At 53.6% G+C, this 22,167-nt stretch overlaps 1 protein-coding gene across 1 annotated transcript; it reads right to left on the bottom strand.

Annotated features, from left to right (window-relative positions):
• Positions 1-10,459: 10,459 nt before the first annotated feature.
• On the bottom strand, positions 10,460-12,002 carry LOC308224820 (brain-specific homeobox/POU domain protein 3; the record flags this gene model as incomplete). The annotated part of the gene is made up of 2 exons (XM_080625085.1): positions 10,460-11,359; positions 11,883-12,002. The coding sequence occupies 2 exons, from the start codon at positions 12,000-12,002 to the stop codon at positions 10,460-10,462; spliced, it is 1,020 nt and encodes a 339-aa protein (XP_080481211.1).
• Positions 12,003-22,167: the final 10,165 nt, after the last annotated feature.

Genomic DNA, 22,167 nt, shown 5'->3' with positions numbered 1-22,167 from the left:
AGGCAAGTTCATCACACAGTCTGTGATGGGCGTCTCTTGCAGATGTTCTCACCTGCACAGAGGAGGCCTCATCTCATGGTGTAGGCCCTTTACTAATCAAGGGGTTTTCTGGTCAGCAGAAAGAGCAGGAAAAAGCAAGGCTGGCAAAAATTGTAGGCATAAAAGTTGGTCTGGAAGGGCATCGATCCATCAGTCAAGGGAGAGAGATGTTCCCTCATTCATGAGTAGATAGTAAGGCATGTCAATACGATACATTAGTAATAAATGGTGGGAGAATGGGAAGAAACAGCGTGGCCAAAGGGGATCCTCAGGTGAGAGTTCAAAATGCCTCTTCTGTCAGGGCTGTTTCAATGAGCTTCTTTAACAGGGCTTGAAGAAAGGTCTGCCTGCAGCATCTAAGCCTCACTTCGGACTGCAGCAACCACCACAACAAGCGCGGTGCAGGCTGGGGGGGTATTTCTGTGTCATCAGCCATATTTGGTCCTTTTTAACACCACTTCTTGCTGAGGAGCCACAGCTCGAACACTGACAAGTCTGCGACTGCAGACCTGGGCGTGCCAGAGCAGCAGTGTCAGCCTTGAAAAGGTCTCACCTCCAGGATCAAGAGATGAGATGCTCCTCCACCACTTTATAGCAGGCTCCAGAAGCTCCAAGGCATGAAATTAATGGAGAGTGAGTGTGAAGGAGGCTCCTTTAGGGTTCTTCTAAACCCACTTTACCTCCTTCCCTGCTCTCTAGCTGGGAGCATGGCATGCTTTACTGCATTAGCTTCTGCTCCCAGGAAAAAAACATGGCAAAGGATTCAGGACCTCGGGAACCTGCAGCAGGGGGAGGATGAGGCTTTCAGCTGAGCAAAGTGGCATGCACAATGGAGGCTACCATGCTGTGAATAGCTCCCTTATGAACCCAGGATATTATCCCCACTCCTTCTCAATGCCTGGACTCCATACCCTCATAAGTCTGTGCCAGCCCAGCATGGCTCTGAGGGGACCAAGTCCCTCATAGGAGGACAGACACACTCATGTCTTGTATTCACTCTCCTTCACAACTTCCTTGTGTGCCAGCTCATCTCTTCCTGCACAGGGGAGAGTTGTAAGACCCTGAAAATTAATGTTGCCTCATTGTGTCAGCAGGACGAAGGATGCCTCCAGAGTGAGACTCCGCAGAGCCAGACACAGTGGACTTGGGCATCACCTCTGGACGCACAAAATAGGAGAGAAGCAGGAGAGGTGGTGGCATGGGATGCATCTCAGGGCTGGGAAAGGAGGGATGGTTCCTATCTGAACATACAGCAGGACCAGGTCACAAACCGGGGGGCGAGCAAAGTCCCCTGGAGGTGTTCCACATGGAGGGAGCTGTGGAGGCTGAGTCTTTGCAGCACCAGTGGTTGCCCCCTGAAGGCTTTAAGGTCTCTCAAAGACAAGTCTAGATATGATGTTCTCTGTTAGAGCAAACAGGCCACTATGAGGACGTGCTGGTATTGGCAGGGGTAAAGCCCAGTGTGGGGCTTACTGCTGCTTCATCTGCATCCCCATGGGCTTTCCACTGATGCACGGCCCAGTGTGCAGAGGGATCAATGCGAGGGGCATTCACCCAGCCACCCAGAGAGGACCTTGTGGTTTTGGCCCCTCTCCAGGCAGGGAGCTGGAGCGTCCTGGTCTAACCCCGTGGCGAGCACACAGAGCAAAGCACCATTAACAAATCATGGCTGCAAGCAGCTGCATGACCATTCGTTGGGAGGCGCTGGATCAGGTGAGAGTAAAACCCAGTGAATTTGCCTGTGAATGAAGAGGAGAACAGAGCCTGGAAACCCATCTGGCCTGCAGAAGGCTGATGGAGTCAAGAGTCACTGAAGGCATTGATGAGACATTGCCCTTCGCTAAAAACCACAAAACTGAACTGAAGGCAGAGGTAAGAGCAGGGGAGCTGGCCTCAAGCCCCTGCTTAGGTTCAAGTTCCCCATGCAAGTTCCGTGTGCAGCTTCCCATGAATCACTGAAGCGCTGCATTACCTCACTCAGGGGCGTATGGTTCTCAAACAGATCTCAAATCCTGAAACACAGGAGGTGTTGTTTCAGACTCTCTGCAGATCTGGCTTTGAGGTCTTCTTGGTAAACACTTCACCTAGAATCTTACAGTTGGAAACAATGAAGCTGAGCTATTGGGTTATCTCTGCACTTCCAGGATTTCCGTAGGCAGAGGCCATGGTGCCTAAGCTTTAATTGAACCTTTGCTCTCAGCAAGGCCCTGCAGAGGGAGCTTTAAGGTTCCCTTAATTTAACCAAAATATCCTGCAGCCCATTTAACAGCACATTATGAACTTTTATCATCAATAATTAACACTCTGAAGCATGTGGCTGGCTCTGTTAGTGTCTTGCAACAGCCAGGAATTCACAGGGGGGATGTGGAGCCATCATGGCAAGAAGCAGGCACTTCCCCCAGCAAGAGGAGCACTTAATGCAGCTGGTTCTGGTGCTTAACAGCACCCTGCCAGCCAGGGAGCAAGGGGAAGTGATGTCTGAGCTGCCTGCGGGGTCCACTGGGAGTGGCAGAAGGTCAAGAACCTTTGGCCAGGCCTTGGGGGTCAGTGCATCACAGGGGTAAGCCCATAACTGTGCCCAAGTCCCCAGGGCCTGTGCAGCACCATGCTGGTCGCCGCGTGTTCTGATGGGACACCAGCTCTCAAGGGAAAGGCTCTGCAGTTCCTAAAGCTCCTGTCAACTGCTGCAAGCAGTCGAGGCTGGAGGTCTGTGTCCCAACACGGGGACCCCGCTCAGCCCCTGGTCCCAGAGGGTTTGGCTGCAGCACTAGGTGCAAAGAGACTCCCAGGGGCTTGGCTTTGGCAATGTTGGGACCGCCTGTAATGGTGGCCTTGATTTCAAGGAATCTGAGAGTAAACTTGACCCAGGGCTCAAAGCTTCCTGAGGGAAACATATACCTCATAAGCTGGTATCATGAATAGACTGACCACTTGTCATCCATTGCCACACAACAGAGACGGGCTCCTCCGCAAGCCATAGGGAATACGACTCAGCCTCTCCATCAGCTTGCCCACCACCACCCCCACCCCCGCCCCGATGGTTCTCACCCCTCAGGGACATGTCCCTGTCAGTCCACCTGCCTTTACACCGAAGGAGACAGCAGCACAAAGGTAACAGGCAGAGGGGCTGCACTTGGTGATGAATTAGTCATGGCCAGAGGACTGACCCCGTGTCCTGCTGCTCCGCTGCCTGCACTGCGCAGCTGTTGGGGGCTGTGAACAGTTGTAGAGCAGAAGATTCCCGTGGTTTTGGCTACAGAGTGCATCCAGAGCTGCTCCATCCCACCCGCTCCAGCCCCCTTCCTTAAGCTGTGTCTTTTAATAAAGACATAGAGGCAACACGCTGGAAAAGCTCTCTTAGATCTGAACTAAACAGCACAGCGAGGGTAGGAAAAATCCATGCGAGAACCCGGAGGTAGTGAGCACTCCCCCACACTGGCTGCAGGACACAGGCACGGTGCTGCAGCACAGAGCAGCCTGCGAGGGAGAAACCCGGCCAAAGACAACTGCAGCACTTCTGGGAAGAGTCATCAGAAGTCATCAGCCCCATGTTTGGAGGCTGTGCTGCTTTCCATGGGGAGGTTTGGGTCTGTAGTGGCTGGAGCCTGGGACTCTCTGGGAGCCTCCTCACTGCTGGTTTGGTCTAGGTTTGTCTTCCTGAGCAGACCAGGTCAGCTCCTGCAGCAGGAGGTGGGAGAACAGCACTGAGGAGGCTCACATCCAGCATCCGCTCCCTCTGTGCAGATGTGAGTGGGTCACTGCTGAAGGGTCCTTATAATGTATGAATGTCCTTATAATGAAGCAAATGACCTCCCAGAAGGAGAAGGGAAACCCTCAGGAGTGAGTGTACCCCACACCAGGGAGGCTGGGTGGCTTTGGGAGGGAAATCCTGGGATGCTCAGCCAGCACAGACCATGACACAAGCACAGCTGTGCTCAGCCTGGGACATGCTGCCCCCATTTCCCATGGGATGGGCTGGTCAAGAGCCCTGGTGTTTGAGCAGAAGGTATGGACCACGTGAGAGGGCAGGCTATGAGGATGAAGAGGAGGGAAGAGGGAGGAGAGAAGAGCAGCAGAGATGATGGACAGGGTGGAGGGAGAAGATGAAGGTGGGAGGAAAAAAGTCAGAAGTCAGGGAACAGATTCACTCGTGGTGTGACTCAGGCTGGGGAAAAGGGCCTCCAGAATTACATCAACTGATTCGAGTGACTGCATTAAAGCAACACTCCCACCCTGAACTTCCCGTACCACCAGTGGGACCTTGCACCAGCCCTGTGTCCATGTTTTAGTGTCAGCAGCATGTGGCTGAAAACAGGACAATGAAGTTGTCATTCCTAATCTGAAGATCCTGATCTGTGTGCTGAGCTCACTTGGGACCTCGGCGTACATCGTGCAAATACTGGTAAGCAATAGGAAAAACTGCCCTGAGTGTTAATCATGGTGTTAGGAACCAGTTCAAAGTCTGGATAGATTGCAAGATGCAGAGTGGATAAACATGTGTGGTGGATACCCCCTCATTGTACTGCAAGGCAGGATGAAGTGAGGGTTTTACCTCTGCTCTGTCTCCAGGATCCCAAAGGTTTTAAGATCACCTGTGAGCTTCCCTACCCTCTGATTCACCCAATGATCCAAAGCAGGATCCCATCACACTTCCTTCCAGCTTCCAGCTGAAAATGAGGGATTGCTCCTGCTTCAGTAGGACTGCTGGCAAGTCTTGGAGGTGAGGGTGGTGAGAGCCAGGCCTTGGTCTTTGTGTGGGAAAAGCACAGGATTCAATTGCTGGAAGTGTTTCTTTAACACAGATTAAAACAAATAAAGAAACATTCAGGTTTAGTAGGATCTCTTCTTGTCACTTGAATGAGTGTGTGGAGCCCAGAGCTCTGGTTTGGCACACTAGAGCCATGTGCTGAAGGCATTCATACTGTAGGCAGGTTGAGCAGCCCAACTTCTGCTGTTGGGAGCAAGAGAAGGAAACTCAGGATTTGGTCTTTGGAAATGCAGACAGGAATATGTGTCCAGGGTGAACATCAACCAGCTTTTCCTGCTGCTTTCTGGAGCTCCCACCCTCTGCTCGCCAGACCTGGTGGGAAGTGCCTGGATTTCTGCAATGCAGCTTCTCTGGGCACCCTGTGCCAGCGCCTCAGCACCCTCATAGGGAAAAGCTTCTGCCTAAGAGCTCATCTCAGGCTCCCCTCTGGCAGGTTAAAGCCATTCCCCTTGTCCTGTCCCTGCAGGCCCTTGTCCAAAGCCCCTCTCCAGGTTTCTTGCAGCCCCTTTAGGTTTTGCAGGACTATTATAAAGTCTCCCAAAAGCCTTAAATAAATAAATAACTTTTTTCTATTTTATATCAAAATAGATCAAAATATATAATTGTGAATAATAAGATTAAGGTACTGTTCTTTATATTGTTATTAACTCATTTCCCAAACTCTTTCCAAAGGCAGCTGATTGCTGGCGTCTTCCTGCCCCGCCTCAAGCTCTCCTCCTCCCTGAAGCCTCTAATTACTGCTTTGCTCCTTTTTCCCTTGTAGTGGAACAGAACCTACTCCAGGCTTCGGCCTCTTTAAAAATACATCTGCTCTGCACTAAAACACATGGAATAATAGAAGAGCAGCCGTCAGTAGAGGCACCCTTTACCTGGATGCCTTTCAAAGGAAGGAATCTTGGAAAGAACATGGAGCATTTTTTCTCCTCCAGACCCAAAGCTGGGCACAAAGCTGTGACATGCTGGTAAGAGCTGAATGAGGGGGTTCACATGTCCCTCCTCTGGGGCAAGGCTGGTTGCAGCGACACACAGGTTAGTCTGGAGTTGTCCCTCTGGGCTCAGGCAATGCCTGTTGCTCTTACTGGGGATGGGAGGGGGTGGTGGCCACCTTGCTGATTTCTCACATCCTTTAAAGCTCTGGATGAGGACTAGAGCTACAGAATCCGTGGATGGAGACATGGGACCTGCTGCTCATCCCCAGGGAACCCAGCCAGCTATCAACAACCTTCCCTGCCTTGTTTCCCTTCCCTGTGGGGAAATCATCCCCTTGGCTGTGTGCTGACACAAGAGCTGTGCTGGCAGCATTTGCTGCCATCCTGCAGCTCAGGAACCATGGTCAGTTCTTCTCCCTGTGGAACAAAGTGGGGTGAAAGGGATCTGGTGCAGCATTACAGCCGTGCCCCATCCTAAATTATTCAAAAACATAAAGGAGGGATTTCTTCACACATGTCTGCATTTGCTTGGACTTACCAGGATCAAGTTCAGCAGAGGGTCTTGGCTTTTATAGCAAGATAAAAAAGAGCATGACATGGAGCTAATCAGCTTGGAAGGGAGCACTGTATGGCAAGAGATCCTTGCTGTGGGGTCACACACCAGTTCCAAGGGCAAAGCTCCAGTAATTGATGTCTGAGAGCTTCAGCAGCCCAGAACTGGTGGGCAACTTTCCTCAGGAAGCTTTTGCAGCACCAGGGGTAGGACCCATCTCTGCTAAGCTGTCACGATCCCATTTATAGATGTCTCCATCTGAGCTGGTCATTCAGCATCTTTATAGGCTTTGAGGTGAGTAAGATGCCTCTAGAGCACCATTCACCATCCCCACTTCAGAAGTCAATGTTAGAAAGAGACTGTGCTATCGATTCCCTGGTTCCTCTCCATTGACCATAACTGGAGCCTAGAGGTCTACACTCACCCGTGCACCCCTTCTTCGAAGACCCCAAATCCATCTCTGACAGATCCCTGGTGAGTTAGCTCTGTGTGATGCTTTTCAGTCCTCAGGAAGCATCATCTCTTGACTGGAGGGCTGGGGAAGGGAGAAGGCATTTAAGTATCTGGCTGGGCCTGAACCCTCGAGGTGAGACCACAGAAGGGGGCAGCTGGGAGGCCACAGTCACCCTCACCTTGCCACCAGCCTCCTCTGGCAGAGACACCCTGGGGAGGAGCATCAGAAACCAACACAGAAACGGAGCTGCAGGACAAAAGCAGGGACCTGTGCCTGCCCCATCCTGGCTCCTGGACCTTGGGTCAGGAAGAGCCAGCAGCTTTTTACCCAAGCTGTGCCCAGGAGGTGGCTATGGAGGAGCAGGGTTTGGGATGCCAAAGGGGCTCTTCTGTGATTCTCATCCTGCTCTTTCCTGGACCACCACCCTTCCTCCCCATGCATCCTAGAGCCTCGCACACAACCTGAGCACAGTGGGTGCTGCTGGAGCAAGAGCCGGACTAGGAGCAGGAGGAAGAGGAGCAGCAGGAGCAGGACTAGGAGCAGGAGGAAGAGGAGCAGCAGGAGCAGGACTAGGAGCAGGAGGAAGAGGAGCAGCAGGAGCAGGACTAGGAGCAGGAGGAAGAGGAGCAGCAGGAGCAGGACTAGGAGCAGGAGAAAGAGGAGCAGCAGGAGCAGGACTAGGAGCAGGAGGAAGAGGAGCAGCAGGACCAGTAGCAGGACCAGGACCAGGAGGAGGAGCAGGAGGAGCAGGAGCAGGAGCAGCAGGAGGAGGAGCAGCAGGAGCAGAAGGAGGAGGATCAACCCTTGAGCTGCCTCCTGACTATTCCCCTGGGTGTGATGAGCTCTCCAGGCCTCAGCCCCGCTCTGCACCCCCTGCCTGTCCTTCCCAACCACCGGATCCTGCTTCTTATCCCCATCGTGTGCTCCTGTCCTGGCCGGTCCCCCCCGATCCCTTACCTGGTGGTCCCGGGAGCCTCGGGTAATCCCGGCCCCGCTCCAGCTCCGTGCATTCACTTGAGCGCTTTGCATTTGTGCTTGGGAAATACCGACTCGCCTTTTTATGGTGGCGGGTGATAAATATTGCATCGCTCTTCGTTGCAAACTTTGAGGAGCGGGGGTAGAGTGGCCCCTGCGAGCCGCCGGACAGGTGCCCCCGGGTGGGGATGAGAGGTCCCGATTTGGGGGTGAGCGGGAGGGTTCCCGTTTGAGGGGTCCCTGCGATGCGGGGTCGTGTTTTGCCTTCGAGGGAGAGCTGGGGGGTGGGGAACGGGGCCCCGTTAATGCTGGAGCCGATCCTCCGGGCCCCCCCGGGCAGCACTCAGCATCCACCGTCATTAAAATTTCATCGGCAGCACTTGGCCAAGGTCTATTTATGAAAATGCGCTTTTCACTCCATGGAAAAAAAACAACCCAGGAAAGGAGAGAAAGAACAAAGGCGGGGATGGGGGTGGAGAAGCGCCCCGGAATAACGCGGAGGGGGCCGGTCGGGATGAGGCGTCCCCCTGCTGAGTCCCCCCACGCCTGTCCCGCACCCCGGCGGGAGCTGGGGCGCTGCGCGGGTTTCGCTCTGTTCGCTTGAGTTGTTCTTGGTTTGCGTTTTGTGGGGTTTCCTTGGGCTTGGTTTTGTTTGTTTGTTTTGGGTGTGTTTTTATGTCGTTTTGTATTTGTTTGGAGTTTTTTATTGTTTTTTGTTGGTTTGGGAGTTGTTTTATTTTGGTTTTATTTTGGGGTTTTGTGGTTTGGTGGGTTTTTTTGGTTTTCCTTTTTTTTTTTTTTTTGCTGTTTTCGGATTTTTTTTGTTTTATTTGTTTTGGGTTGTTTTGTTTTGTTTTGTTTTGTTGGGGTCTTTTTTTGTTTGTTTGCTTGCTTGTTTAGGTTTTTTTGTGTCTGCGGTTTTCGTTTCGTTTTGGTTTTTTCCCCCGTAAAAGCTGCTCCGTCCGGCCGCAGGGTCCTCCCGAACGTGAACCTTGAACCTTGAACCTGAATCTGAACCCAACCCGAACCCTCATCGCAGCCCCGCTCCCACGAGCCCCCGTTTCGGGTGTTTTTTCCCACGAATAAGTTATTATAAAATAAAATACCAGAAAAACCCGCAACAAACAAACCCAAAAAATACAAACCCAAACCAAACCCAAACTAACACTCAAAAACCCCACAAACCAGACGTCGCTCTTTTCCCTCCCCCGGACGGGAACACCCCTATCATTGGTCCAGGTTCATTTCGGGGTCCCGGACCCGTCTTGGGGGGAGGGGGCGTCCTGCCCGGCGGGAACGCCGGGACTGCGGCGGGGCAGCAGCGAGGGGCAGAGCCCCGTCCCGGCGGGGCTCGCGGGCGAGTGGAGCCGCGGGAGCATCCTCCGGGCTTCCAGGCAGAGCTGAAGCCGGGCTCGGCTCGTGGATCCCCAGCTCCGTGGAGTCCCTTTCCCGCGGCGGCTCCTCCAGCCCGTCCCCGCAGTGGGTCCGCTAGAGGGGAGACCCGCTCCGGCCCGGCCCCACCGGTGCCTTCCCCATGGAGGAGAACGGCCCGAGCAACCTCCCGACGGCAGCCAGAGGCGGCGGGGTTGGGCTGGAGGAGCCTCAGCGGGGCCCGGCCTCAGGAACTCCAGGAGGCAGGAGGGTGAGGTAAAACGTGCATGGTTTATTTGAAATGCTGCAGCGTACACAGACACCGAACTCCATTCAGCACACACGCGGCGCAACGAAATCTCGTTTACTTTTAAGTTTAAAAATAAAGCAAAACAAAAAGGAAACGGAGGCAAAAATGTCTCTATTAAATACGCAAAGAAAAGAAAACCCAAACGGAGTGCTCTTGCCTTAGAAAGTGCAGCGCTGACGCTTTGCAGAGCAGCCGCCCGCGGGGGTCTGGGCTGCGGGACCCCCCCGGGCCGCTCCTGGGCCCCCGGTGACTTGATTGTCGAAGCGTAGGATTGAACACAGGGAGATCAGAGGGGCCTCGGACGGTTCGCGTGAAACCAAAGCAAAAACAAAGCTCCATTCCCAAAACACGGGCTCCAGGGACGTGCCAATTTATCTTTTTTTTTCATTATTTTTAATTATTTTCTCTTTTTTTTAATATATTTTTTCTTCTTTTTCTTTTAGTTTTAATTCAGCCGATGAGGTAGAAACAGAAATGTTACTGCAAAAACGCGATGGGTTTGGAACAGAACCATGCAAGTGCGTGTGTGTGGAGGCCCCGGCAGCGGGGAGCGCGACTGACACCCCTATTTACAGCTACCCGATGCACTTCCAGCTCGTTTCCTTTCTCAGGTATTTCACGTGTTTTCCTTATTTTAGCCTATTTGAAAGGAAAGGAGCGGGCACCAGGCGAGGGGCTACGGCAGAGCCCGCCGCGCTCTGAGTGCTGCTGCCCTGACCGCAGGCCCCCCAAAACCCCGCCTGAGCCTTTCGGTTTCTCTTTTCCTTTTCCTCCACCTTTTGTCCAGTTTTATCTACAAAAGCAGTCTGTACCAGTCCCAGCAGCGGGGCCGCTTCGTCTGGGGGGGGGGAGGAGCAGGCACCAAACTCTTCGCTTTGGGGGGGTTCCCTTTTTTTAGGTTTATTTTTCCTGTTGGTTCTTTTTTTTTTCTCCCCCCCCCCCAATTTTCTTTTTCAAACACCACCACCAACAGCCCCAGCCCCCAGCTCGGCCCGTTCTGAAGGGGCCGGGGGGGGGAGTGGGGCAGGCCCTCCCCACCACCACTCTCCCAGCCCCTTCTTCAGTAGGTAGCAGAAAATTTCATCCTTTTCTGCTTCTGTCTCTGATTGCAAAACCAGACCCGCACCACGTTCTTCTTCAAGTCTAACTTCTCGGCGATGGCAGCGATTTTCTCCGAGGAGGGCCGCGGCTGCACGGCGAAATAAGCCTCCAGTGAGCGCTTCTCGGGTGCAGCGATGGACGTGCGCTTGCGCTTCTTGTCACCCGTCGTGTAGATCTCAGGTTTGGTCATTTTCTCCCTCTGCGCCCGCTCAGCCTCCTCCAGCCACGCTTCCAGGATGGGCTTGAGGGCCACCATGTTGTTGTGGGACAAGGTGAGAGACTCGAACCTGCAGATTGTGCTTTGGCTAAGGCAGCCCACCCCCGGGATCTTCAGGTTGGCCAGCGCGGAGCCCACATCTGCCTGGGTCACCCCCAGCTTGATCCTCCGCTGCTTGAACCGCTCAGCAAAGGACTCCAGCTCCCGGGGGTCCGTCTCCGTCTCGGGGCTGGAGATGACAGTGTGGGAAGCCAGGCCGTGGGGGTGGGACACGTTCATGGGCTGGGAGTGATGGGCCATGTGGTTGATGGCTGACATGTGGGAATGTGGGTGCGAAGGAGTGGAGCCCACGTCCAGGCCCGGCACCCCTCCAAGCGGGAGGGCAGTGTTGAGGTGGTCCAAGAGCTCTCCATCCAGGCCCTGGGAGGGCTGGTGGTGGTGGGGATGGTGAGTGGTCAGCACGGACGGGTGGTGCAGATGGACGGAGGAAGAGGTAGGAGTGCAGGACACGCTGCTCATGGTGTGGTAAGTGGCATCTGGCTTGAACGGGTGAGTTTTCTGCGACACAATATCCACGGCGGCCAGAGCCTCAGCGCCCCGCAGCAAGGTCTCGTCAAAGCCCGCAAAAATGTTACCCTGGATCTGCGGAGGGGGGATAAAAGTGGGAGCAAAACCAAACTGAAAGAGCAGGAGAGGGTTAAAAGAAGCAGAGTTGCGGTGATTCAGCTCTGCCCCTCCAGCAGCGCCTGGGACAGGGCCGACGAACGGAGTTCAACCCTTTCCCCCCGTCAAATTAAAGTATCGGGAGCAGGTGTCGGACTCTGGGCATCCCTGTGCTCTCCGGGGTCCTCCCCAAAACCGAAGAGCGGCCTCCGAAGGGCCTAGAGCCACCGGACATCCTGCAGAGCCGCCGCTGCACCGACGGGACGGACGGGGGAGAATGGCCGCCTTCTCCCCGCCGGGGGGGACCCACCGACGCCTCCGCACTTTTCGGCCCCTCTCCCGGCTCCGGAAGCGCTCGGAAAGAGAAACCCCCAACCCTCCCAAACCCCACATAGCACGCAAAACCAGACAGAAACAGTTTGGAAGTTGGGGAGCGCGCAGCATGGACCCCCCGATCACTTCCGTGGGGTGTTGTGGGGAGCCCCACCGAGAGGCAGCTTACCTGTGGGGCGGGCAGACAGGCCCTGCGGATGGCATCGGAGCTGGTGTGTAGGTGGGGGAACTTGGGCTCGTGCAGGATGGGGTGCATGCTGAACGCCTGCTTGCTGTTCATGGACATCATGGTGGGAGCGGAGCGGGGCAGAGGCGCTCCGGGCTGCCCGGCTCGGGGGCGCGGTATTGTCTGACTCCGCCGCCCGGCATCAACGGCATTATAGCCCGGCACCCCCGCCCCCCCGCCCGCTCATTGGACGGGCCCCGGGAGGTCCCTCCTACCGCCCGCCCCCCGGCACCCAGCTCATCCCCCCCACCTCCCGTTGTACTCCCCAAACTGGGGCTCCCCCACCCCCGTCCCGGCTCCTCGCATCCCCGAGCGCGGGAGCGGTGCGCTGTTATACCGATCTGTCCGATTGCAGGGATGAGGATAGGGATGGGGGGGGAGATGCTCCGGGCTCCCTCCTGCCCTCACCGACGGAACTGGATGGGGGCGAGAGGCGCCGGGTCCCGCTTCTGCCCCAGGACGCGCTGTCAAGCAGCCCTTCGGCTCGGTACGGAACGGCCCGGTACGGTACCGAGCTGCATCCTCCTGCTGCATCCTCCTGATCACTCCCTGACCGGTCCCTGCCAGCGGCTTCGGGCTACGTTTACCTCGCGGGGATTTGGGGAGCAGAACAAACCCGAGCCTGGGGGTGAGCAGGAGCCACCCGATCCCCTCCCCTCTCTCTAAAGGGAAGAATTCCCTGGGGTTAAAACCAAGAACAACGAAATAAGGAAAAGTTTCACCAAGTTTTCCTTGGTTTACCCTGTTTCGATGCAGTTACCTGGCTCGGTTATCCCATCCCTCCTGCCAGCGCAGCGTCCCTACGGCTCCACGGCTGTGTGTCTGTCTGTCTGACCCTCTTCATCCTCCTCTCTCCAGCTCACCACTGCCTGTCTCTGCCTGACAGTCCTGCCTCCTTCATCCACACGGGTTTCCTCACAGCCGCTGCCCATGCTGTTTCCCTGCTCTTTTCCTTGCTGCCACCGAGCCCAGATCCCATCGCTGCAGAAACCTGGTGGCTGCCTGTTGGAGTGGGGGCTGTGCAGCCACCTGGCTGCCCCCAGCCCTGCCGAAAGGTAGGTGAGAAGTGAGATGGGCAGCAGCGCTGCCAGCTCAGGCAGGGGGACCAACGGAGGGGATGCCCATCCACATCTGCTGGAGAAGGGGACGGTTGCCACGCGGCCGACGGAGGACAGAAGGGTGCTTGGTCGTGCTCAGGGCAAAGATCTTCCCAGGAGAACAGAGTGTGTTAATCCAGCCCCAAAAATCCAGCCCTAGAAATGCGTGTAAGGATGATCATACACAGGGCAGGTGGTCTAAAGAGTCAGGGTTAGTATCAGTTTTCCTGGCCTTTTTCCCACTCACCCTCTCCTACACAGAGCCTGCACCCGGCATCCTCTGAGATGCTGCTTCTCATGGGGATACTGCAGTACTCTGAGTCAGGCAGGGACACAAGCGAAGGGAAGTCCTGATCTAACCACAGCCCCTACCTGAGAGGATAAAGTGTCCCCAAATGATGGTTCTTTGGCTCTGGACATGCATGGGGAAAGTCAGATCCAGCCACAGGAGACAAAGCAACCACCGTTGTGAGTGCTGCTGCCTAGATTCAGGCACAGCCACCAATCAGTGATGCTTCTGCAGCAAGAAGGTCCCTCAACAAGACTCGTGCAGACATCGGTTGTGCAGAGGGATGGAGGCAAGCCCTGGCTCTGGAGGAGTCTGCTCTGGGGAGAACTGTGTCAGCACTACGGAGCTGCCAGGAGAGCTCCATCCCTCGGGGTCTCAGAGGTGGGAGAGGTCAGTGGGCACGGTCCAGGCAGACCTTTGGACTCATTAAAGCATCCCACACATGCCAGAGCCCCCCAGACCTGTCAACACGCTGATGCTCTGACTGCAGGCAGGAGCAGACAGGAGCTCTGAAGCCTCTTCCCACTCTGCTCTCCATCACAGAGCTCTCTGAGTCATGTCTCCTCTCCGCTGCTTGCAGAGAGATTGCAGCATCAGGTGATGGGCAGAGGACAGCAGCTGCCAGAAAGGTTCTCTGGAAGCTCTGTATGGAGGAGACTCACACAGAATCATTGCAGAAGGGAATAGTCCCTCCTGGGTGCTCTGCAGTGGGCGCAGGCACCTTCTCCCCTTCAGCTGACAACCCCTGGCTGTTAACTCTGACAGTTGGAAGTTTTGTCAGGGCATTTCCCAGTTCCTTTTGCTGGGCTGTCCTCGGTGACCCCTCATTTCAGCAGCTCAGAGAAGGGAGGCTGGAGAGAGCAGTTCAGTTCCCAACCCTGGATTCACCTCCGCCCAAGGAAGCAAACCCTGCACCAAGCTGCATTTTTGCTGCAAGGAACCAAATCCAGACTCTGCTCTGAGATGCGCCCGGGAGGTTCGGGACTCCAGGACCAGATGTGGGCAGTTCCTTATCTGCACATCACTCAGACTTGGCTGGAGATGGGGGAAATCAGCCGAGAGTCAGTGAACAGCACAAGGCTTTGTTTTCCACACTTGCAACAGCTGTGGGAGCAGGAGAAAAATTGTCCCAGGCCAACCCAAAGACTTCTCTGGCCTTGAGTCTTGGGTGTTCATTTAGGACAACCAGACAAGCAGCAGACGAAGTAAACGGCTTTCCCTCCCTTTTACTGCCCCGTGCGTTAAAGGTTAGCCGATCTCTTCTCCCAACAGCCGAGCCTCCACCCTGAGTCTCCTTTCATCACAACCCCAAGCACTCTGCTCTGCATTGGCTTTATTTTGGCCATGAACTGTTTGAGCAAGAGATACTCGGGGTAGGATCCCCCAGTGCACACGCTGGCACTGACACTGAAGCACACCCACAGTGCGTACAACCAACAGGGACACTGAGACACCACAGTGACAGCAGAACCACCTCCCAGCTCTATCCCATGGACGAACCTGTCCTCCTACAGCTCCTGCATGGATTTGCGGCTGATTCCAGGAGGGAAGAGGGCAGTTCTCCTCTATGTCAGCGCTCCCAAAGCCTCTGGATTGATTCAGGAGTTACCAGATTCCTCCTGAGCAGGGAAAACCAGGTGTCTTACAACCAGGATGGGCAAAGATGCGCAAAGCACCAAGCAAGGAGGAACTGTCTACAGCAGCAACAACTAATGTCAAAGCTACTTTCCCAGCTGGCTGTTCCTTCAGCCCTTCACATCTGGGAATGTTGCTAGTGCCCTTTGCAAGGAATGAGCTGGACTTTCAGAGATTGCCGATGCTCAGCTGTGGATTTCTTGAGTAATATGAGGCAGCTGTGCAACACTTGCTGTAGTATATACAGTATATACTGGAGTTAGTATATACTTCATGTATATACTGGCTTTCCTCCCTAATTGCTCCATGAGTCCCTACCCCCCCCCCCCATCCATCCCGAGCCCCCACCCATCCATCCCTATCAGTAACTCCTGTGCGATAATTTCACTAGAATCAGGATAAAAAAGGAGACTCAGGTTCTCCCCTATTCTGACCAAATAAAAACACAGAATAAAGAGCCTCAAGACCTGAACCTTTTGAAAAGGAGCTGGCATCCCAACCTGCTTGGTGCTGAGATACATTCTTATGCAAAAAGGAAGAGCCAGAAAGCTCTTCAAGTCATTGTTGCTCTTTGTGATGGTCATGTTGTGGATATCTGCCATGGCAGGAAAAGTTAGCAAGAGGACAGGGATCCTGTGGATATTCTGTCACGTGCAGCAAGTGCAAGATGCTCTCACTTGTCATTGCCACTGGAAAAAAATCTTGGAGATTCTCTCTAAGGTCTGTGTTCAAGAAACTCCATCTCTCTGTTGCTTTCTGAAGATGACCCATAATTTCTTGGTCTGGCTTCCTGCCTTTATCCAATAAAATCTTGCATCACTCCACCTAATTCTCGTGTTTTCAATCAAAGGATAACTCAGAGCTGAGTTTTCAGAGGGCTGTCCTGCCTGCCATGTGGTTTGGTGCCTCAGGCAGTTGCCTCCAGGCTTCAGCTGTTTTTATTACCTAAGTGGGTTTGATTGCTCCTTCATTTGTGCCTGAATGAGAGCCCTTGGCACCCTCATGGGCTTTAATGGGGTCTGTGTGTTCTAGCTACCAATTAAACCACTGGCAGCAATTAACAGCTTCCAGCCTAACCTTAACACCGAGCAGAGGGGACACACGGCTTTCCAGGTCTTTGGGAGAAGATCTGGTGGAAAAGGGATATGACTTTCCGCAGAAGGATGGAGCACACTGGCTGGGAATGGCTCTGTCCCCAGGTCACCGCTGCCACTTTCTACTTCATCAGTCCCAGGCTCTCAGGCACGTTTTCCAGCAGTGGGCTGGTGAAGGTGACAGTGCTGGTGGGTGTCACCCCAAAGTGTGGGTACACACAGAAGGGGACAGATACCCACCTGTATGCACTGGCTGTCAGGACTGCTCTTGGAAAACGTTGGTGGAGTGGTGTAAAGATAAGGAAGTCAGTGCATGGAGGGTCTCCCCCAACCCAGGCAGTGGGACAAGTAAGGGGGCCAACTTAAGGTGCTGAAGTGCTGGCACAGGGTGCCCAGAGAAGCTGTGGCTGCCCCATCCCTGGCAGTGTTCAAGGCCAGGTTGGACACAGGGGCTTGGAGCAAGCTGCTCTAGTGGAAGGCCTCCCTGTCTGTGGCAGGGAGTTGGAACTGGAGGAGCTTTAAGGTCCATTCCAATCCCAGACCATTCTATAATTCCGTGATTTTATGACCCTTCTGCCCCCCTCCTCTCCTTATGATCCTTCCCAGCACCTGAGCAAGCAGAAGAAAACAAAAATGGCAAATTTGCACTGGATATTTTATGCTTATACATTGTTCATCTCCAGTCATCATCATCAACAGCCAATGGTTCTCGCTACCAGCAGCCGTTCCAGTCCCTGCTGGTGGCTTTGCCTCGCCTCTGGCACACCCTCACTGTTGCAGGGCTATGGCTCCTACAAGCACATCCCTCAGCCCTGCTCAGCAGACCTGACACCACCTCCACCATCTGTGGAAACCCTGGGGAGGATCCATCCATCAAAATTAAGATGTTCGGGGATTAAAAGCTTCAATCTCACTGGAATTGACATTTTCTGAGGAAAATTGGTTTTGTCAGAAGATGTGTGAGCGGCTCTACCTGCCAGAGGTCTGCACCATCAGGGTGATGGTTTAAGCTGCCGGCTTGAGTGCAGGAACAGAAGATCAAGCCCCAGAGCGCTTTCAAACTATACTCTAAAAGCTGTCTCACATCTGAGAGAGGGCCATGGCATCGAGGAGAGCATTCCTCCTGCACATGGTACTTGTGCTGATTTAAACTCAGTGTGAGACCAAAACCACCACCAAAAAAAAAAATTGAGCAGAAAGCTCAATTTGCAAATTCCAGTGTAAATTCTGTGCTGGAATTAGGAAAAGACATCAAGTCATGGTTCCAAGTATCATGCTTGCAAAAGGCCTGTTTTTCTGGAGGCTGGGAGCGGAATACAGAAATAGCTCCTGGTGGCAACAAGAGCTCTTCCTTGGTAGCAGAGCATATTTTAATGCACTGGTCTTAGCACTTCAGTGCTAGAGAAAGTGCAAGAGAAAGACTATCCATGCAGGTCAGTGCTGCACGCCAGCTTGTAAAAATCCTTATTAAAACCCCTCTGAGCCTAATTGGGAGAGATAGCTTTTAATTAAAAAGTGCAACCATTCAGCCAACTTTCATAGAAGATTGCTACGACCCCAGGAGATGCCAACCAACAATAGACCCAGCTCCTTCCGGAGGGAGGGATTTTTCCCATCCCTTGTTAGCTGGCAGGGAACATCTCTGACTGTTTTAAATAGGCAACTTCACAGGTTTCCTGAGTGTGGTTTCTTCCATTAGGAAATGGGAATCTTTTAACAGCTCACCCAGGCAGCAGAATTCCTCCACTCCATCTATTGCATTAGGAACCCAGAGTCCACGTGGCTTGAGAAGGAGGAGCAGGAGAGAGAGCAAGAGAACAGAAAATCCAGATGGGGCAAAGTGTAGCTTGACTTTTTAATACTAAATTATTTACAGTAAGTAAAATCGTGTGTGTCAATTGTGAAAAGAGTCCAATTTGTTTGATTTACATTGCAGGGGGGTGCCCTAGGGTAGGGGGTGTTTAACTATCTCCTCTAATGTAATTGCCTATGGCAGCCCGTTAAATATTTGATAGGCTGCCTGAGCAAAGTAAGGAACTTGGTCTGATAGGCTCCCGCAGCCCTTTCAGTGTATCAAATGTATTTGCAGCCAGGAGTACCTGAGCCCTTTCCATTGTGTAACTGGTGCTAAGCACCCTCATTTTAAGCCCACTGCAAAGGGCACATTGTAGTCCACTCTTAAGGTGCGCTTGGCTTCTGTGGGAACGTGTGCTTTCTACTGGAAAGTCATAAATCACTGAATGGTTTGGGCTGGAAGGGACCTTAAAAACCATATAGTTCCAACCCCCTGGAAAAAAATCTTGAAAAACCTTACCTTCACAAACTATCCGGGGATTAGGAGATGAAAAATCGCTGGGAATTCACTGTGAGCATAGACATGGTCAACAAAGAGCAGCAAAGACCCACAATAACTGACCAGATCCAGAGAAAAACAAAGAGTACAGTCAGTAGCTTTGCTACCCTGCAAACCCCAACATGCCAGTAGCACTTTACTTGCACTCACACCAAAGGTGACTCACACCCTACGTGCCTGGGCAGCTCCAGTTCTAACACCAGCTATACCCAAGTGCAGAAACAAAAGGCAGATATTGGTACAGAGAGTTTGGTGGCCACTGGAGGATGCTGATCCAGAAGAGGAAGGAGGCGTTTGACCTCCTTCTTCAGCCAAAGAAGAGCTCCCAGAAGACAGTCCACAGTGGCTGCCGTAGCTATTGGGTTGCAAAAGGAGGAGGGAAAGGTGAATTGATAAACTCTGTCCTGTTAGTCTTCCTTCCAGAAGGAATAAAGCCCATCACCGCTTTGCCTCCAGCTGGGAGGAAATCCCAGGTCCCTGTTTTGGCCAGCTCTGCTGCAGCCTGTCCAAGCCCACCCCAGCACCACCAGCTGACTTGACAAGCACAGGATTATCTGCCTCCATGCCCCACCTGAAAGCTCAGACCTGTCTCCAAGACCTCAAACACCTCTGGCACAGGGACAAGGCTTTGCTGCTCAGGTAAGGGTGAGAGAGAGTCCCCATTCCTATCTGTTCAACCTTGCCAGCCCCTAGGAATTCCTAGAGGGCAGGAAATATCACATCACCCACACAGGGTGGTAAATATTTAACAAGGGGGACACCTCCTTCCTTTCTCCCTCCCCTCTTCATACATATTCAGCCCCTGCATCTCTCTCAGCTGGCAGCACTGCCCCTCTCCCTCTCCTGTTCTCCTCCAGCACAGCGCCAGGGCAGCACAGCAAAGCCCTGAGGAGACCAGGTTGCTTCAAGCCCCATCCAACCTGGCCTTGAACACTGCCAGGGATGGGGCAGCCACAGCTTCTCTGGGCACCCTGTGCCAGCGCCTCAGCACCCTCACAGGGAACAGCTTCTGCCTAAGAGCTCATCTCAGTCTCCCCTCTGGCAGGTTAAAGCCATTCCCCTTGGCCTGTCCCTACAGGCCCTTGTCCCAAGCCCCTCTCCAGGTTTCCTGCAGCCCCTTTAGGCACTGGAGCTGCTCTCAGGTCTCCCCTTCAGGAGCCTTCTCTTCTCCAGGCTGACCCAGCCCAGCTCTCTCAGCCTGGCTCCAGAGCAGAGCTGCTCCAGCCCTCGCAGCGTCTTCATGGCCTCCTCTGAACCCTAAGGCCCTTCTCTTACCCCCTGCCTAGATCAGGCAAAGCAGAGCTGTGTTGCTATCTGGAAACGTATGTCCAAGCCATGTCCCAGGAGGGGAGGTTTTAGCAGATCCTGTGCCCTTTGAAGGGCTATGGTGTCCCAGATTCGGAAGAGACATGTGGAGGTCTCCAGTCCAACACACTGTCTGAATCAGGTAAAGCAGGTTGCTCATGGATTTATATAGAGAGGTTTGAATGTCTCCGAGGATGGAGATACCGTAGTCTCTCTGGGCCCTTGTTGAGTAAGCAGGGAGAGACGGTTAAGGTTCTTAACCTAAAAAAGCAACCAAAACTTGCCTGGGGGACTTGTCTGTGCCTGCTTCACATGCAAACACTGAGGGGCTGCGGATGAAGGGAACTGGGCTCAGGTGGCACCAGCAACTGGGCAAGAGGAGCAAGCAGGGATCTACCCAAACTCCACGCTGGTCCTCACCAACCCACTGGGGCATCTCAAAAGGTTTGTTGGGGTGTTGATTGAGTTTATGTGCTGGGAGGCAGAGACCAGGATGGGCTGGAGAAGAGATGGAGTAGGAGAGACCTGCTGGGCTCCCGGGACCCAAAGGGAGGTTTTGCATCATGTGGCCACACAGGAATCCGCACGAATGCTCCCGAGCCCCTGAGGGCTCACTGTCTGCTCCAGCACACACATGCCTGCCAACACAGAAGCTCTCTGTGGTTCTCCATCCTTTGCTGCTCACTCCATCTCTTACAGAAACCAGCTCTATTAATATCCCCATCTCTTCCTCTCGGGCCATTATTCTCCTGATGGCCCAAATTTCCAGTTAGCTCCTCTCCAAATTTAAATGACTGCTTCCTCCTCTGCTCCCAACCCTCCCCCCCCACCCTTTCAAGAGATGATGTCACTGATGACCTATATTCTCCTTCCTCTTACATGGCTGGCGCCGGGGCTTTTAGATCCTTGCTGCTGGGCTGTGACTGGCTGACAGCCAGTCCCGACCTCACAAGTAACCACGGCCATTCACCAGGAGCAGGGAAGCTCCAGCATTGCCAGCAGCATTGAAGAAAGAGAGAAGGAAGGATGGAGCTGGTTGTAGCCCACTCGCACCCAGGGGGGATGTTACCAGGGAAGGGAGGAAGGGGAGCTGTGAAACAGTTGACAGCTTTGACATGAAGAAAGCAGCCACGGAAATCATCTTCACTCTCCTACCTGCTGTTGAGGGCTGCCAGGACCTGGTGGCTGAGATTCTATGAGCTGCTGGTGGGATTGCTTTTCCTCTGATCCATCTTGCAGCCCTGGGGATCCTGAAGCACTGCAGACACTGGTGGGAACAGCATTACTACGTATGTTTGCAACACCTCAAAGTGTGCAGTAGCCCAGAAGTGCCATTTGAACAGTCCCTCACATGCGTGTTGTGTTTCTTTGTAAGCTAAACCACCAGATCAAAAGCCAACTTGTTTCTGAGCAGAGACAGTCTTTGAGTTCTTTCATGTGCCATGGTTCAATGGAGAGGCTCAGCCCATATCGGAGTAGGTGATGCTCCGCATCACCACTTCAAGAGAAGAGATTCAGAGCAGCCCTGCAGAGAAGGACTTGGGGGTGCTGGTTGATGAGAAAATGAACATGAGCCGGCTGCAGTGTGCGCTCGCAGCCCAGAAAGCAACCGTATCCTGGGCTGCATCAAGAGGAGTGTGACCAGCAGGTCGAAGGAGGTGATCCCGCCCCTCTACTCTGCTCTCGTGAGACCTCACTTGGAGTATTGTGTGCAGTTCTGGTGTCCTCAACATAAAAAGGACATGGAACTGTTGGAACAAGTCCAGAGGAGGCCACGAGGATGATCAGGGGACTGGAGCACCTCCCGTATGGAGATAGGCTGAGAAAGTTGGGGCTGTTCAGCCTGGAGAAGAGAAGGCTGCATGGAGACCTCACAGCAGCCTTGCCAGTATCTGAAGGGGGGCTATAGGGATGCTGGGGATAGACTATTCATTAGGGACTGTAGTGACAGGACAAGGGGTAATGGGTTAAAACTGAAACAGGGGAAGTTTAGATTGGATCTAAGGAGGAAATTCTTTACTGAGAGGGTGCTGAGGCACTGGAATGGGTTGCCCAGGGAAGCTGTGAATGCTCCATCCCTGGCGGTGTTCAAGGCCAGGTTGGATGAGGCCTTGGGTGGCATGGTTCAGTGTGAGGTGTCCCTGCCCATGGCAGGGGGGTTGGAACTTGATGATCTCAAGGTCCTTTCCAACCCTAACTATTCTATGATTCTATGATTCTGTTCTATTAGTTAGTGGAGAGACAAAAGCCCAATCAGTCTATGGAAGAGGAGCCCATGAACAGCTGGAAAGGGGCCTTCCAGATGGTGGGAGGAAACAGAACAATGTCCCCTCTGCTGCCTGCAACTGTTGTCAAGGCATCCCACTTCTAAAGCCTTCTTAAGAGTCACCTCTGCTCTTCTCAGTAAGAGAAGAAATGAGAGAGGGAGAGGAAGGTGAAGGGAGCTAATGACTAG

Source organism: Psittacula echo, assembly GCF_963264785.1.
Source record: "Psittacula echo genome assembly, chromosome: 8".
Lineage (NCBI taxonomy): Eukaryota > Metazoa > Chordata > Aves > Psittaciformes > Psittacidae > Psittacula > Psittacula echo.
The sequence above is the reverse complement of the archived record's forward strand: the minus strand, read 5'-3'. Positions and strand labels throughout refer to the sequence as shown.